Genomic DNA, 18,209 nt, shown 5'->3' with positions numbered 1-18,209 from the left:
CGTTATAAAATACTAAGCCATGCGGCAGGATGTTACCCACTGGGGCCAGATGTGATACACCACAGGCTATGAGGTTGGATGTTACTGTCAGGAATCCCACCATGCTGCCACCATTATGTCACGGATCCCACTGTGATCTCACCAATATGTCAAGGTTCACGTGGAAGATTATTTTATTATCCCCACCACTCACACCAATTTGTCATGAACCAGGGGTGTTTGTTTGCCCCTGATTCCTTCTGAAGGGGAGTTATCTATATCCCGCTTCCCAGTTCTGCTTTGGAACTTGCAGCTCTCTGGCGCCCCCGTTACCCCCAGGGTACTGCACCTAGGGTAATTAGTCGGCAGAAAGGCTGCCTGCTATGTACTGCCTTTTGGGCACATTGCAGCGAGGATGATATAACTACTCCCTCCCATGGGGGAACAATAAATATCAATGCCGCTGGTCGCTGCCAAGATGCCCAATGGCACAGGACAAAGTATGCTGCCACCAGCTCCAATTCTCTTAATTGTTAACGGGTCAGGAGCCAACCCAAATCAGTGGCATAATTCACTTCAGAGGACGCGACAGTTCATTTAGAGCAAGGAGAGACAAGCTAGTAATTTTATATTTTACTCCAAAAACAGGTAGGCAGTGTTTACAAACTATAAAATGATATTATAAAGAAGACAAAATCATGTGTACAATACAATTACAAATTAAATGGGATTAAAATTGGAAATAACACGTACATTTCGTTATGGCATCTTATCTCATGACTGACCATGTGCTGGGGGGAAGAAGAACGATCATATATCCTGATGCATCATACATCTGACCAGCAGCTAGGCCCCAGACAAAAGACACTGCAAGAATGCTGTCTCACTAAGTTATTTCCTAGTCTAAAACCAAAGCCCTCCCCCTGTAGTGACCTCACTGGGAGGTTGAAACCTCCCCTTTACTTGGAATATGAAAACTATTTTTACGCATATCTCGCTGTATGAACCTGGTATAAGAAAGACATGATGATCAGCATGTGCCCCACAACATGGAGATTCTTTTAAGTGTAACCTGGAGTAATTACCTGAACCGCTTACTGAGAAATCCATGTTTTGCACTAGTTGCGTTTAGCTTCTAGTGCTTTCAGTGATTGATAGATCTATCGATGGACATCTGGAATATATAATTCTTAGAATCCTAGCCCGGATCGGTGCCCCTATATATCCCTTTAATAGAATAAAGAAATGTCTGCATTTTGGAAGTGGCTATACCAGTTCGGGCTGGTATTGGTTGGAAGGAGGGAATGAGTAGTTTTAGGGAGATGTCTGCTGCAGCTAAAAGCAATAAAAATTCTTCTGGGAGGGGGAAATGAGGAGTTTAGGATTCACACACACACAGGCAGTAGGCAGAGTGGGAAGAGGGGGGGGTCGGAATGGCCTGCAGCATGTCTGCCATGGAACCTTCTGTACTAATTCCCACAGTTTTAAGCGTGCCCTAAAAACTCATTTGTTCAGACTGGCCTACCGCCTCAACGCATTAACCTAACTATCCCTGTGTGGCCTACTAAAAAAAAAAAAAAAAAACATAATCAGGTTCCTCGCATCATGTTCTCATACACTCTATGCAGTTAGTAGCCTCTGTGTCTGTACTGTTACACACTTAGGCTGATAACTGGTTCATGCAGCTTTACATGAACACCGAGCCTTACACTATGGCTGGTCCGAATAACGAAAGCAATTGTTACCATCCACCTCTCGTGTCTCCCCTTTTCCTATAGTCTGTAGCTTGCGAGCAGCAGGGCCCTCATTCCTCCTGGTATCTGTTTTGAACTGTGATTTCTGTTATGCTGTAATTTCTATTGTCTGTACAAGTCCCCTCTATAAGTTATAAAGCGCTGCGGAATATGTTGGCGCTATATAAATAAAAATTATTATTATTATTATTATTATTATTATTAAGGGCAACACAATATTGCATGCTTATTATTATTATTATTACTAAACTCCCAATATGACATTTTTACATTATCGTGACAGTTACACACCTTGATTATTGGGCCATACGCTACACAATACAAAACCATGTTACACACAGGGGCCAGATGTGACACACCACAGGCTATGGGGTCGGATGTTACACACCAGAACTATTGGGCCTTACGTTATATAATACTAAGCCATGCGGTGGGACGTTACACACCGGGGCCAGATGTGATACACCACAGGCTATGAGGTTGGATGTTACACACCAGAACTATTTGACCTTACGTTATACAATAGAAAGCCATGCGGTGGGACGTTACACACAGGGGCCAGATGTGATACACCACAGGCTATGGGATTGGATGTTACACACCAGAACTATTTGACCTTACGTTATACAATAGAAAGCCATGCGGTGGGACGTTACACACCGGGGCCAGATGTGATACACCACAGGCTATGGGGTCGGATGTTACACACCAGAACTATTTGACCTTACGTTATACAATAGAAAGCCATGCGGTGGGACGTTACACACAGGGGCCAGATGTGATACACCACAGGCTATGGGATTGGATGTTACACACCAGAACTATTGGGCCTTACGTTACACAATAGAAAGCCATGTGGCGGGACGTTACACATCGGGGCCAGATGTGATACAACACAGGCTATGAGGTTGGATGTTACACACCAGGACTGTTGGGCCTTAGGTTATACAATAGTAAGTCATGCGGCGGGATGTTCTACACCAGGGCCAGATGTGATACACCACAGGCTATGAGGTTGGATGTTATACCCCAGGACTATTGGGCCTTACGTTACACAATAGAAAGCCATGCGGTGGGACGTTACACACAGGGGCCAGATGTGATACACCACAGGCTATGGGATCGGATGTTACACACCAGAACTATTGGGCCTTACGTTACACAATAGAAAGCCATGCGGTGGTACGTTACACACCGGGGCCAGATGTGATACACCACAGGCTATGAGGTCGGATGTTACACACCAGAACTATTGGGCCTTACGTTACACAATAGAAAGCCATGCGGTGGTACGTTACACACCGGGGCCAGATGTGATACACCACAGGCTATGAGGTTGGATGTTACACACCAGGACTATTTGACCTTACGTTATACAATAGAAAGCCATGCGGTGGGACGTTACACACAGGGGCCAGATGTGATACACCACAGGCTATGGGATTGGATGTTACACACCAGAACTATTGGGCCTTACGTTACACAATAGAAAGCCATGTGGCGGGACGTTACACATCGGGGCCAGATGTGATACAACACAGGCTATGAGGTTGGATGTTACACACCAGGACTGTTGGGCCTTAGGTTATACAATAGTAAGTCATGCGGCGGGATGTTCTACACCAGGGCCAGATGTGATACACCACAGGCTATGGGATTGGATGTTACACACCAGAACTATTGGGCCTTACGTTACACAATAGAAAGCCATGCGGTGGGACGTTACACATCGGGGCCAGATGTGATACACCACAGGCTATGAGGTTGGATGTTACACACCAGGAATGTTGGGCCTTAGGTTATACAATAGTAAGTCATGCGGCGGGATGTTCTACACCAGGGCCAGATGTGATACACCACAGGCTATGGGATCGGATGTTACACACCAGAACTATTGGGCCTTACGTTACACAATAGAAAGCCATGCGGCGGGACGTTACACATCGGGGCCAGATGTGATACACCACAGGCTATGAGGTTGGATGTTACACACCAGGAATGTTGGGCCTTAGGTTATACAATAGTAAGTCATGCGGCGGGATGTTCTACACCAGGGCCAGATGTGATACACCACAGGCTATGAGGTTGGATGTTATACCCCAGGACTATTGAGCCTTACGTTATACATTTGTATGCTATGCGGCTGGACATTATACACCGAGGTCAAATGTGGTACACCACAGGCTATGAGGTTGGATGTTATACCCCAGGATTATTGGGCCAAACATTGTGCACAAGGGACCAAGAAGCTGAATAAGAAACCTTCAATGATGAAGTCCAATTCTTTTACTTACTCCATTGAGTGCATGGCCTAAACCATTGTTCTTTTGTCTTTAGCTCCTTTCCCACCAAGAAACATCTCCATACAAGTTTTACTGCTAAACCAGAGTAACACGAAGCAGCCGATCGCTCATGCCCCTCGATCCGAATATTCTGGATCTGATCCCATCACAGAGAAAGTCGAGATGCTGGAGGATCAGTTTGAGAGCTCAGCAGTCAGTTCATCCCATAACTGGAGTGACCATAAAGCATCAGAACTTGTGACAACATCAACACCATATTGGTGGGAGAATGAAAATGTAACAGCAGACAGTGAGGGTTTTGTGAACGAGATAGCACCTAACTTTGACAACCAGACCCTAATGATCTCCTCATCTGAAGATGCCTTGTGGCCCATGACCCTTCCCAGATTCAGACTCATCATCAGTTGGTTTCCTCCAAAGCCACCAACTGCCTTCGATGGTTTCAATATCTACATCCAGAGGGACGGTATGTATGAATTCTCTGTGCATGATTTGATATACTGTAGAAAAAAATCCATGCAATCCAAACTATATCTTTATCAGGGGTGAACACACAGAAGAGGATCCCTGTGCCAGAATAGTATATGGGCATTTACAGTATAATAACTCATCATAAAGCCCCTTTCAGTGTCAGTGACAGATGCAACTTGCTGCTTGAAAGGTGGAAGTGGGCATGTTTACTCTTCTTGGGCCATTGTGCTGCTGGCATCAATGGAGTGTGTGCCCTGATTTCGCACACCAAGAATCCCAGTCATGGTATAATGTTCTTGGGTGGAGAATTAGAATTGATCATGTATCGCCATTGCGTTGGCAACTAGTTACTAGTATGATCAGATTATGACTGGTACATTGGTGACCTTTCACTAGAATGAGCCATTTACAACTGGTACACTGGAGACCTGTTACTACTGGGGGCCATGTATGGCTGATATGTTGGGGACCTGTTATTAGTATGAGCCATTTACGGCTGAATACTTTGTTGACCTGTTACTAGTATGAGCCATTTATGGCTGATTCGTTGGGGACCTGTTACTAGTATGAGCCATTTATGGCTGATATGTTGGGGATCTGTTACTAGTGTGGGCCATTTACGGCTGATACGTTAGGGATCTGTTAATAGTATGAGCCATTTATGGCTGATACGTTGGGGATCTGTTACTAGTGTGGGCCATTTACGGCTGATATGTTGGGGATCTGTTACTAGTGTGGGCCATTTACGGCTGATACTTTGTTGACCTGTTACTAGTATGAGCCATTTATGGCTAATACGTTGGGGACCTGTTACTAGTGTGGGCCATTTATGGCTGATACATTGGGGATCTGTTGCTAGTGAGGGCCATTTATGGCTGATACGTTAGGGATCTGTTACTAGTGTGGGCCATTTATGGCTGATACTTTGTTGACCTGTTACTAGTGTGGGTCATTTATGGCTGCTACGTTGGGGATCTGTTACTAGTATGAGCCATTTACAGCTGAATACTTCGTTGACCTGTTACTAGTATGAGCCATTTATGGCTGCTACGTTGGGGATCTGTTACTAGTATGAGCCATTTACGGCTGAATACTTTGTTGACCTGTTACTAGTATGAGCCATTTATGGCTGATACGTTGGGGATCTGTTACTAGTATGAGCCATTTATGGCTGCTACGTTGGGGATCTGTTACTAGTATGAGCCATTTACGGCTGAATACTTTGTTGACCTGTTACTAGTATGAGCCACTTATGGCTGACACATTGGGGATCTGTTACTAGTATGAGCCATTTATGGCTGCTACGTTGGGGATCTGTTACTAGTGTGGGCCATTTACGGCTTATACTTTGTTGACCTGTTACTAGTATGAGCCATTTATGGCTAATACGTTGGGGACCTGTTACTAATGTGAGCCATTTATGGCTGATACGTTGGAGATCTGTTGCTAGTGAGGGCCATTTATGGCTGATACGTTAGGGATCTGTTACTAGTGAGGGCCATTTATGGCTGATACGTTGGGGATCTGTTGCTAGTGAGGGCCATTTATGGCTGATACGTTAGGAATCTGTTACTAGTGTGGGCCATTTATGGCTGATATGTTGGAGATCTGTTACTATTTTGAGCAATTTATGGCTGATACGTTGGGGACCTGTTACTAGTATGAGCCATTTATGGCTAATGAATAGAAGAGAAAACGAGGCTGCACTCACCAATCTTCTTATGCAGGAATTTTATTAGGAGAAACTTCACGGCATCGGGGGTGAGTACATGCAGGGAAATGTGCAAGCTTGCACATTTCCCTGCATGTACTCACCCCCGATGCCGTGAAGTTTCTCCTAATAAAATTCCTGCATAAGAAGATTGGTGAGTGCAGCCTCGTTTTCTCTTCTATTCGTATGCTACATTGGAAATCTCTGAGGCTTGTTGCACCCGACATCTGAGGACCAGCTGTAACCAATTAGTTCCTACGGTTTGCGGTGGTGCGGGTGTTTGCTTTTCTTTGCTCTTCCTAGTAACATTTATGGCTAATACATTGGGGACCTGTTACTAGTATGAGACATTTATGGCTGATACCTTGGGGACCTGTTACTAGTGTGGACCATTTATGGCTGATATGTTGGGGATCTGTTACTAGTATGAGCCATTTATGGATGATACCTTGGGGACCTTTTACTAGTGTGGGTAATTTATGGCTGATATGTTGGGGATCTGTTAATAGTGTGGGCCATTTATTTCTCATATGTTGGGGACCTGTTACTGTTGTGTGACACTTATGACATTGGCCACTTGTTACTAGTATTGTTCATTTACAACTGGTACACTGGAGACCTGTCACTTGAATGAGCCATTTACAAATGGTACTTTCTTGGCCTGTTTCTAGTATGGGCCGTCTATAGTTTATACATTGGTGACATGTTTGTAGAATGGTTCTTTTGTGGCTGGTACATTGGCTACCTGTTACTAGTATTTGTCATTTATGACTGGTACATTTCTGACCTCTAACTAGTATTGGTCATTTACAACTGGTACATTGGCGATCTGTTACTAGTATGTGCCATTTATTCCTGGAACATTGGCGATCTGCTAGAAGCATGGGACTTATGGACTGCGCTCAAGACTGATGTAAATCTGGAAAAGCAGTTGTGAATAGCAACATCATCAATACTACCTAACTTCACGCCTCATCATAGAGAAGCAGCTCCTGCCATCACATTGGGGGAGGTTATTAATTGTTTGAAATATAACAGGCTACATTTCAAGTTGATAATTTTGATGTGACTGATGTTATAAATATTCAAATGGTCCTTGACAGAAAAAGAGGTCCCCATCCCTAATTTACTAGTATAGACCATTTATGATTGACACATTGACTACCTGTTACTAATATGGGCCATTATGGCTGTTACATAATGCTATATCTATTATAATGTTATAGCTATTGCTAGTATTTGCCATTTTTGGGTGGAATATTGGTCATCTGTTACTACTATGGGAATTTTATGACTGGTACACTGGCGATCTGTTAGTACTATTATTATTATTATATATCTGGTACATTGGCAATCTGTTAGTACTATGGGCCTTTTATGGCTCGTACATTGGTGATTTGTTAGTGTGAAGATCCGAGGTTGTGGGTTATAAAAATCACCTATGCAGGTTAATGATACAACTATTTTTTATTCCATACATCCACGAGTGTACAACAAATCCAGGTAGATGGCCAAAATACAATGTCTCAGTCCACAAGTTCCCAATCTGATACCGGTAGTTTGACTGGCCCCATACCAAGCAATACCCACTGTCTTCCAACATTTGGTTGGCCCACAGATTTCGTATCTCCAGCCGGTATAGTGTGCAGTCACAGCCTATGTTCCTCCAGATCCTCATGGATACCCCTCCAGCCAACAATCAATCTCCAAAACTCCATAGATCATCCATCCCAGCTTGGATCCTCTTCCATCAAAATCCCTCCAACGACTGCCTGATTCAACCTATTCCATCAGCTGGAACTGTATGCGAGACCCCCTGTGGTGACGGCTCCCCTTAGTCTACTATCCTCAACCACACAATGGCCTAGGTTTGTGAGTACAATGGGAGTAAAGGCCCCGTCTCACATAGCGAGATCGCTAGCGAGATCGCTGTTGAGTCACAAGTTTTGTGACGCAACAGCGACCTCAGTAGCGATCTCGCTATGTTTGACACGTACCAGCGACCAGGCCCCTGCTGTGAGATCGCTGGTCGTGTCGGAATGGCCTGGACCTTATTTTGGTCGTTGAGGTCCCGCTGACATCGCTGAATCGGTGTGTGTGACACGGATTCAGCGATGTCTTCACTGGTAACCAGGGTAAACATCGGGTTACTAAGCGCAGGGCTTAGTAACCCGATGTTTACCCTGGTTACCATCGTAAATGTAAAAAAAAAAAACCAGTACATACTCACATTCCGGTGTCCGTCAGGTCCCTTGCCGTCCGCTTCCCGCACTGACTGACTGCCAGCCGTAAAGTGAAAGTACAGCACAGCGGTGACGTCACTGCTCTGCTGTTAGGGCCGGCGCTCAGTCAGTGCAGGAAGCGGACGCCGGGGGACGCGAAGGTGAGTATGTACTGTTTGTTTTTTTACATTTTACACTGGTAACCAGGGTAAACATCGGGTTACTAAGCGCGGCCCTGCGCTTAGCAACCCGATGTTTACCCTGGTTACCCGGGGACCTCGGCATCGTTGGTCGCTGGAGAGCGGTCTGTGTGACAGCTCTCCAGCGACCACGCAGCGACTAAACAGCGACGCTGCAGCGATCGGCATCGTTGTCTGTATCGCTGCAGCGTCGCTATGTGTGACGGGGCCTTAAGACCTTGATACAGATGAGATTGAGCCTTAGGTTTACATAAGATCTAGCCTGCTCGTCTTCCTTCTGGCTGGCTGCCACTGAATAGAAACATTGATTCCTGAGGATGAACTGACGAGCAAGCAAATAACTAATAAAATACTTCAAGCAAATTAGCTGTTAAAGTACAATAATATTGATGTAACCGGTGCTCCGTGCTTGAAAAAGTCTCTATGTCTTAGAGCTGTGGACTCCACTCCACTCTACGTCCATTTTTCCAATAGTCTTTAGAAAGCGGCCATATCCTCACAGTTAGTACTATGGATATTTTATGGCTGGTACATTGGCGATCTGTTACTACTATGAGTCTTTTAAGGCTGCTACATTGGCGATCTGTTACCGCTATGGGTCTTTTAGGGCTGGTACATTGGTGATCTGTTACTACTATGGGCTTTTATAGCTGGTACATTGGTGACCTGTTACTACTATGGGTCTTTTATGGCTAGTACATTGATGATCTGTTACTACTATGGGTTGTTTGTAGCTGGTACATTGGTGATCTGTTAGTACCATGGGTCTTTTATGACTGGTACATTGGTGATCTGTTAGTACTATGGGTCTTTTATGACTGGTACATTGGTGATCTGTTAGTACTATGGGTCTTTTATGACTGGTACATTGGTGATCTGTTACTACTATGGGCTTTCATGACTGGTACATTGGTGACCTGTTACTACTATGGGCCTTTTATAGCTGGTACATTAGCAATCTGTTGCTATCATGGGTCTATTAAGGCTAGCACATTGTTGATCTGTTACTACTATGGGCTTTTATGGGTGGTACAATGGTGATCTGCTACTACTATGCTCCTTGTCATGAATCACAGGAGGATGTTTTTATCTTCCCCACTGCTGACACCAATATGTTCTAAACCAGGGTTGTTTGGTTGCCTCAATTCTTTTCTGAAGGGGATTTATCTATATCCCACTTCCCAGTTCCGGTTTGGAACTTGCCGCTCTCTGGCGCCCCCTTACCCTCAGTTCACTCAGTGTACTGCACCTAGGATGATTAGTCACCAGAAAGGCTGCTTGACTTTGTACTGGCTAATGGGAACACTGCAGCGAGGGCGATATAACTACTCCCGCTCAGGCGGGAACAATAATTATCTGTCGCTACCAGGTTTCCCAAAGGCGCAGGAGAAATACACTTCCACCAGCTCCGATTTCTTAATTAATAACGGGTCCAGAGCTATCCCATTTAGCAGCGTAATTCACTTCAGAGGACGTGACAGTACGTTATAAAGCAAGGAGAAACTAAGCTAGTAATTGTATATATTTTACTCCAAAAGGTATGCAGTGTTTACAAAAGTGTAAAATGATATTATAAAATGAGGCAATTATATATACAAAATGATTACAAATAAAAAGGGATTAATGGAAGAAAATAGACTTACAGTTCTTTCATATCATGGCTGACCATGCGGCTGGGGGAAGGGCATATATCCCAGTGCATGACACATGTGACTCTCAGCTTGTTAATTGGGCAAAGACTAGTGAAGACTGAGGTCTCACTCACTTATCCCTGTGCCCAAAACCAAGGCACTCCCCCTGTGGTGACCTCACTCAGAGGCTGAATTCTCCCCTTTCTTAACATTATGAAAAGCCATTTTTACACATATCTTGGCGTATGAACCTCGTAGAAGAAAGACAAAGCTATCACTATGATCAGCAAGACCTGGGGGTTAATTTACATATAAACACATCTTGGCTATGAGCCCTGGTTAAGCAGCAATCCATCTCTCCATCCCTGTTAGGCACTGCGCTTAGAAAATGCACCGGCGTGTATTCCTGTTGTCCTGTTGTCCTGTTGTCGCACATCCCAAATTAATAACACATGCAATTTACCATCGCTATCATCAACATTATATTGGGGAGGGGGGTCAGGGACATAATATGCAACCATCTGCCCCAAATCAGTCCCCAATAAAACATCGGTGGGCAAGATATCGAACAACCCCACTTCCTTCACCCCGCTACTGGCACCCCAATCTATAAACATCCGGGCCATCTGCAAGGGACAAAGGATGCCCCCAATCCTGGTGACAGTCAGGGTTTTCCCCAGAATAATCTCTTCAGGGGCCACCAGTACAGGTCAGATGAGGGTTCGTTCAGCCCTGGTGTCCTTGAGACCTGTAGCAACATGGCCCCCCAAGGTGACGTGCTGCACGTTGTCATAGACGCTCCCTACTGCCCCACTCACCAAAAGAACTGCTGCATTAGGCCCTGGGGCCTTGGCTGGGGAGTTCTTCTGCTTCTCCGGACACAGGGTGCTGATATGACCAGTCTTATTGCAGGAGAGACACTTGAGAAGATCGGTGGTAGGTCTTGTGCTGGCAACGGGGACAGGGCCTCCGGGGAGTCAGCTGGCAGGGGTACTGGGGTTGGTTGATGGCTTACCCCCTCTCCAGCTGGCGGTGACTGGCTTCCGCACTTCCGGTTTATGGTTGGCTTCATAGGCGTTGGCAATCTGCGCTGGTTTAGCCACGTGTTTCGGCTCTCTGTCCATCACGAACTGTCGCACCTCAGCTGGGCAAACATGTAAGAACTGGTCTTTGATCATCAGGTCTTGCAGCTGTGCAAAGGTGGTCACTGACAGTCCTTGGGTCCACTGGTCAAAGTGGGTCCTGAGTCCATGCACCACATCACTGTAACTGTCATGTAAGCCACGTTGGAGGTTCCGGAACTTTCTACAGTAAACCTCAGGTGTAAGTTGGTACTTTGTTATAAGGGCCTGCTTGATGGCCTCATAGTCTTCATCTTGGTATGGCGGAAGAGAAGCAAACGCCTCCAGAGCTTTGCCTTTTAGCCATGGGTCAAGTATCAGGCCCATTCATCATCTGGCAGCCGATACTGTCTGCAAACCTTCTCAAGGGCCCTCAAAAAAGTGTCCAAGTCCACGTCCTTTTCCTTCACAGGAAAGTGCTCTGGTCAGGGTTTAGGGGACGGAGCGTGGCTGGACTCATTGCTCTGCATGGTAGATGGTACGACTCTGAGTTGGGCCATCTGCAGTTCATAGTCCCTTTGAGCTTGGGCCTCCTGCTCGGCTCCCTCCAACTCCCGCTGGGCTCTCTCCTTCTTCTGCTGGGCTCTCTCCTCCTCCTGCTGGGCGCTCTCCACCTTCCGCTTTTCCGCTTTCTCTTGGTACTGCTGGATCAGCTGCAGACATCCATGACGGTCGTCGGCGGGGAGTTGTTCCAATGCCACATGCAGGTAGGGATCCAATCCACCCTGGTTGCAAGTAGGGCCGGCATGCAGTGGTTGGACCTCTGCTGCAGCATCATTTTCGCTTTGGCCGGCTTCTGCATCCGCTGGGCTCTGAGCGATTTCCACTTGCACCAGAGCCGTGACCAGTTGGCTTTTGTTTTTGCCCACGGCGTCAATCTGCATCAACCCGCAAAGAGCAATAAGAGTGTCCTTGTTATGCTGCTTATACCAGCCTTCTCCTTTGGCGGCCATCATTGCCAAATAAAAGATAGGATGAAAAACAAAGAGAGAGGGAGGAGGTAATAGAAAGTACACACTATTGTCTCAGGACTAGTAAACACTGAGTTCGCTCTCCAAAACTTTTTGCGCAGAGTCCTCACAAGAACTGTGCAAGTTTTTAGTGGGAGGAATGATTGCTCAAACCAGATCACTAATGCACTATGATCCCACCGCTCTGCCACCAAAATGTGACGAATCACAGGGGGATATATTTATCATCCCTCCGCTGCCACCAATATGTCTCGAATCACAGGGGGATATTTTTATCATCCCCACCGCTGACACCAATATGTCCTGAACCGGAGTTGTTGGTTGCCCCGATTCTTTTCTGAAGGATACCCCACTTCACAGTCCTGGTTTGGAACTTGCAGCTCTGTGGCGCCCCCTTGCCATCAGGTCAGTCAGCGTACTGCATCTAGGAAAGTCAGTTGCCAGAAAGGCTGCTGTTGTGAAATTGGATTTTGGGCTCCCCCGGTGGCCACTGGTGGAATTGAACTGGTGTGCATCATCCCCTCTGTTCACCTGTTTCCATCAGGATGTGGGAGTCGCTATTTAACCTTGCTCCTCTGTCACTTCCATGCCGGTCAACATTGTAATCAGAAGCCTTTCTGTGCATGTTCCTGCTGCTAGACAACTCCCAGCTAAGTTGGACTTTAGTCCTCGTTTGTTTTTGCATTTTGTTCCAGTTCACAGCTGTAGTTTCGTTTCTGTGTCTGGAAAGCTCTTGTGATCTGAAATTGCCACTCTGATGTTATGAGTTAATACTAGAGTCTTAAAGTAATTTCAGGATGGTATTTTGATAGGGTTTTCAGCTGACCATGAAAGTGCCCTTTCTGTCTTCCTGCCATCTAGTAAGCGGACCTCAATTTTGCTAAACCTATTTTCATACTACGTTTGTCATTTCATCTAAAATCACCGCCAATATATGTGGGGGCCTCTGTCTGCCTATCGGGGAAATTTCTCTAGAGGTGAGCCAGGACTATATTTTCCTCTGCCAGGATTAGTTAGTCCTCCGGCCGGCGCTGGGCGTCTAGGGATAAAAACGTAGGCAACGCTACCCGGCTACTGTTAGTTGTGCGGCAGGTTTAGTTCATGGTCAGTTTAGTTTCCATCCTTCCAAGAGCTAGTACTTATGTTTGCTGGGCTATGTTCTCTTGCCATTGAGAACCATAACAGTTTGACCGGCCCAAAAAGGGTTAAATTAATTGACAGAGAAAGGAGAGAAAAGAGAAGTCTGCTGAAGATTTTTTTTTTTTTTGAATCTCTTGCAAGTCTGCCTATATTGCAGCCTTTCTCTCTCTCTCTCTCCTTCTAATCCTGGAATGGCTCTGTGTTCACCTGTTTAAAATGGATATTCAGAGTTTAGCTGCAGGTTTGAATAATCTCACCACGAAAGTTCAAAATTTACAAGATTTTGTTGTTCATGTTCCTATATCTGAACCTAGAATTCCTTTGCCTGAATTTTTCTCGGGGAATAGATCTTGCTTTCAAAATTTCAAAAATAATTGCAAGTTGTTTTTGTCCCTGAAATCTCGCTCTGCTGGAGATCCTGCTCAGCAGGTCAGGATTGTGATTTCTTTGCTCCGGGGCGACCCTCAGGATTGGGCTTTTGCATTGGCTCCAGGGGATCCTGCGTTGCTCAATGTGGATGCGTTTTTTCTGGCCTTGGGGTTGCTTTATGAGGAACCTCAGTTAGAGCTTCAGGCGGAAAAGGCCTTGATGTCCCTATCTCAGGGGCAAGACGAAGCTGAAATATACTGCCAGAAATTCCGTAAATGGGCTGTGCTTACTCAGTGGAATGAGTGCGCCCTGGCGGCGAATTTCAGAGAGGGTCTCTCTGATGCCATTAAGGATGTTATGGTGGGGTTCCCTGTGCCTGCGGGTCTGAATGAGTCCATGACAATGGCTATCCAGATCGATAGGCGTCTGCGGGAGCGCAAACCTGTGCACCATTTGGCGGTGTCTACTGAGAAGACGCCAGAGAATATGCAATGTGATAGAATTCTGTCCAGAAGTGAACGGCAGAATTTAAGACGAAAAAATGGGTTGTGCTTCTATTGCGGTGATTCAACTCATGTTATATCAGCATGCTCTAAGCGTACTAAGAAGCTTGATAAGTCTGTTTCAATTGGCACTTTACAGTCTAAGTTTATTCTATCTGTGACCCTGATTTGTTCTTTATCATCTATTACCGCGGATGCCTATGTCGACTCTGGCGCCGCTTTGAGTCTTATGGATTGGTCCTTTGCCAAACGCTGTGGGTATGATTTGGAGCCTCTTGAAACTCCTATACCCCTGAAGGGGATTGACTCCACCCCATTGGCTAGTAATAAACCACAATACTGGACACAAGTAACTATGCGGATTAATCCGGATCATCAGGAGATCATTCGCTTTCTTGTGCTGTATAACCTACATGATGTGTTGGTGCTTGGATTGCCATGGCTGCAATCTCATAACCCAGTCCTTGACTGGAAAGCTATGTCTGTGTTAAGCTGGGGATGTAAGGGGACGCATGGGGACGTACCTGTGGTTTCCATTTCATCATCTATTCCCTCTGAGATTCCTGAATTCTTGACTGAATATCGTGACGTTTTTGAAGAACCTAAGCTTGGTTCATTACCTCCGCACCGGGAGTGCGATTGTGCCATAGATTTGATTCCGGGTAGTAAATACCCTAAGGGTCGTTTATTTAATCTGTCTGTGCCTGAACATGCTGCTATGCGAGAATATATAAAGGAGTCCTTGGAAAAGGGACATATTCGTCCTTCGTCATCTCCCTTAGGAGCCGGTTTTTTCTTTGTGGCTAAGAAAGATGGCTCTTTGAGACCGTGTATTGATTATCGGCTTTTGAATAAAATCACGGTTAAATATCAATATCCGTTGCCACTGCTGACTGATTTGTTTGCTCGCATAAAGGGGGCCAAGTGGTTCTCTAAGATAGATCTCCGTGGGGCGTATAATTTGGTGCGAATTAAGCAGGGGGATGAGTGGAAGACCGCATTTAATACGCCCGAGAGCCACTTTGAGTATTTGGTGATGCCTTTTGGTCTTTCAAATGCCCCTTCAGTCTTTCAGTCCTTTATGCATGACATTTTCCGTGATTATTTGGATAAATTTATGATTGTGTATCTGGATGATATTTTGATTTTTTCGGATGACTGGGACTCTCATGTCCAGCAGGTCAGGAGGGTTTTTCAGGTTTTGCGGTCTAATTCCTTGTGTGTGAAGGGTTCTAAGTGCATTTTTGGGGTTCAAAAGATTTCCTTTTTGGGATATATTTTTTCCCCCTCTTCCATCGAGATGGATCCTGTCAAGGTTCAGGCTATTTGTGATTGGACGCAACCCTCTTCTCTTAAGAGTCTTCAGAAATTTTTGGGCTTTGCTAACTTTTATCATCGATTTATTGCTGGTTTTTCTGATGTTGTTAAACCATTGACTGATTTGACTAAGAAGGGTGCTGATGTTGCTGATTGGTCCCCTGCTGCTGTGGAGGCCTTTCGGGAGCTTAAGCGCCGCTTTTCTTCCGCCCCTGTGTTGCGTCAGCCTGATGTTGCTCTTCCTTTTCAGGTTGAGGTCGACGCTTCTGAAATCGGAGCTGGGGCAGTTTTGTCGCAGAGAAGTTCCGATTGTTCCGTGATGAGACCTTGTGCCTTTTTCTCGCGTAAATTTTCGCCCGCCGAGCGGAATTATGATGTTGGGAATCGGGAGCTTTTGGCCATGAAGTGGGCTTTTGAGGAGTGGCGTCATTGGCTTGAGGGGGCTAGACATCAGGTGGTGGTATTGACTGACCACAAAAATCTAATTTATCTTGAGTCCGCCAGACGCCTGAATCCTAGACAGGCGCGCTGGTCGTTGTTTTTCTCTCGGTTTAATTTTGTGGTGTCCTACCTGCCGGGTTCTAAGAATGTTAAGGCGGATGCCCTTTCTAGGAGTTTTGAGCCTGACTCCCCTGGTAACTCTGAACCTACAGGTATCCTTAAGGATGGAGTGATATTGTCTGCCGTTTCTCCAGACCTGCGGCGGGCCTTGCAGGAGTTTCAGGCGGATAGACCTGATCGTTGCCCACCTGGTAGACTGTTTGTTCCTGATGATTGGACCAGTAAAGTCATTTCTGAGGTTCATTCTTCTGCGTTGACAGGTCATCCTGGAATCTTTGGTACCAGGGATTTGGTGGCAAGGTCCTTCTGGTGGCCTTCCCTGTCTCGAGATGTGCGAGGCTTTGTGCAGTCTTGTGACGTTTGTGCTCGGGCCAAGCCTTGTTGTTCTCGGGCTAGTGGATTGTTGTTGCCCTTGCCTATCCCGAAGAGGCCCTGGACGCACATCTCGATGGATTTTATTTCGGATCTTCCTGTTTCTCAGAAGATGTCTGTCATCTGGGTGGTGTGTGACCGTTTCTCTAAGATGGTCCATTTGGTTCCCCTGCCTAAGTTGCCTTCTTCTTCCGAGTTGGTTCCTCTGTTTTTTCAAAATGTGGTCCGTTTGCATGGTATTCCGGAGAATATCGTTTCTGACAGAGGAACCCAATTCGTGTCTAGATTTTGGCGAGCATTCTGTGCTAGGATGGGCATAGATTTGTCTTTCTCGTCTGCTTTCCATCCTCAGACAAATGGCCAGACCGAGCGGACGAATCAGACCTTGGAGACATATTTGAGGTGTTTTGTGTCTGCAGATCAGGATGATTGGGTTGCTTTTTTGCCTTTAGCGGAGTTTGCCCTCAATAATCGGGCCAGCTCTGCCACCTTGGTGTCTCCTTTTTTCTGTAATTCGGGGTTTCATCCTCGATTTTCTTCTGGTCAGGTGGAATCTTCGGATTGTCCTGGAGTGGATGCTGTGGTGGAGAGGTTGCATCAGATTTGGGGGCAGGTAGTGGACAATTTGAAGTTGTCCCAGGAGAAGACTCAGCTTTTTGCCAACCGCCGGCGTCGGGTTGGTCCTCGGCTTTGTGTTGGGGACTTGGTGTGGTTGTCTTCTCGTTTTGTCCCTATGAGGGTTTCTTCTCCTAAGTTTAAGCCTCGGTTCATCGGCCCGTACAAGATATTGGAGATTCTTAACCCTGTGTCCTTCCGTTTGGACCTCCCTGCATCTTTTTCTATTCATAATGTTTTTCATCGGTCATTGTTGCGCAGGTATGAGGTACCGGTTGTGCCTTCCGTTGAGCCTCCTGCTCCGGTGTTGGTTGAGGGCGAGTTGGAGTACGTTGTGGAAAAAATCTTGGACTCCCGTGTTTCCAGACGGAAACTCCAGTATCTGGTCAAATGGAAGGGATACGGTCAGGAGGATAATTCTTGGGTGACTGCCTCTGATGTTCATGCCTCCGATCTGGTCCGTGCCTTTCATAGGGCTCATCCTGATCGCCCTGGTGGTTCTGGTGAGGGTTCGGTGCCCCCTCCTTGAGGGGAGGGTACTGTTGTGAAATTGGATTTTGGGCTCCCCCGGTGGCCACTGGTGGAATTGAACTGGTGTGCATCATCCCCTCTGTTCACCTGTTTCCATCAGGATGTGGGAGTCGCTATTTAACCTTGCTCCTCTGTCACTTCCATGCCGGTCAACATTGTAATCAGAAGCCTTTCTGTGCATGTTCCTGCTGCTAGACAACTCCCAGCTAAGTTGGACTTTAGTCCTCGTTTGTTTTTGCATTTTGTTCCAGTTCACAGCTGTAGTTTCGTTTCTGTGTCTGGAAAGCTCTTGTGATCTGAAATTGCCACTCTGATGTTATGAGTTAATACTAGAGTCTTAAAGTAATTTCAGGATGGTGTTTTGATAGGGTTTTCAGCTGACCATGAAAGTGCCCTTTCTGTCTTCCTGCTATCTAGTAAGCGGACCTCAATTTTGCT

General features: G+C 46.0%; 1 protein-coding gene across 4 annotated transcripts in view; it reads left to right on the top strand.

The window, feature by feature from the left end:
• Nucleotides 1–18,209, top strand: part of PTPRO (protein tyrosine phosphatase receptor type O) — a 555,000-nt gene that overhangs the window by 140,626 nt on the left and 396,165 nt on the right. For all 4 annotated transcript variants that reach the window (XR_013215987.1, XM_077267281.1, XM_077267279.1 and 1 more), the window contains one exon: nt 4,071–4,502. Coding sequence is in view for 3 of the 4 variants with exons in the window: in XM_077267281.1 (XP_077123396.1) it covers nt 4,071–4,502 (432 nt within the window). In the remaining variant the exon portion in view is untranslated. The remainder of the gene's footprint in view (nt 1–4,070; nt 4,503–18,209) is intronic.

The sequence above is a fragment of the Ranitomeya variabilis genome, chromosome 5 (genome assembly GCF_051348905.1).
Source record: "Ranitomeya variabilis isolate aRanVar5 chromosome 5, aRanVar5.hap1, whole genome shotgun sequence".
NCBI lineage: Eukaryota > Metazoa > Chordata > Amphibia > Anura > Dendrobatidae > Ranitomeya > Ranitomeya variabilis.
This window is presented reverse-complemented; position numbering and strand designations above follow the sequence as displayed.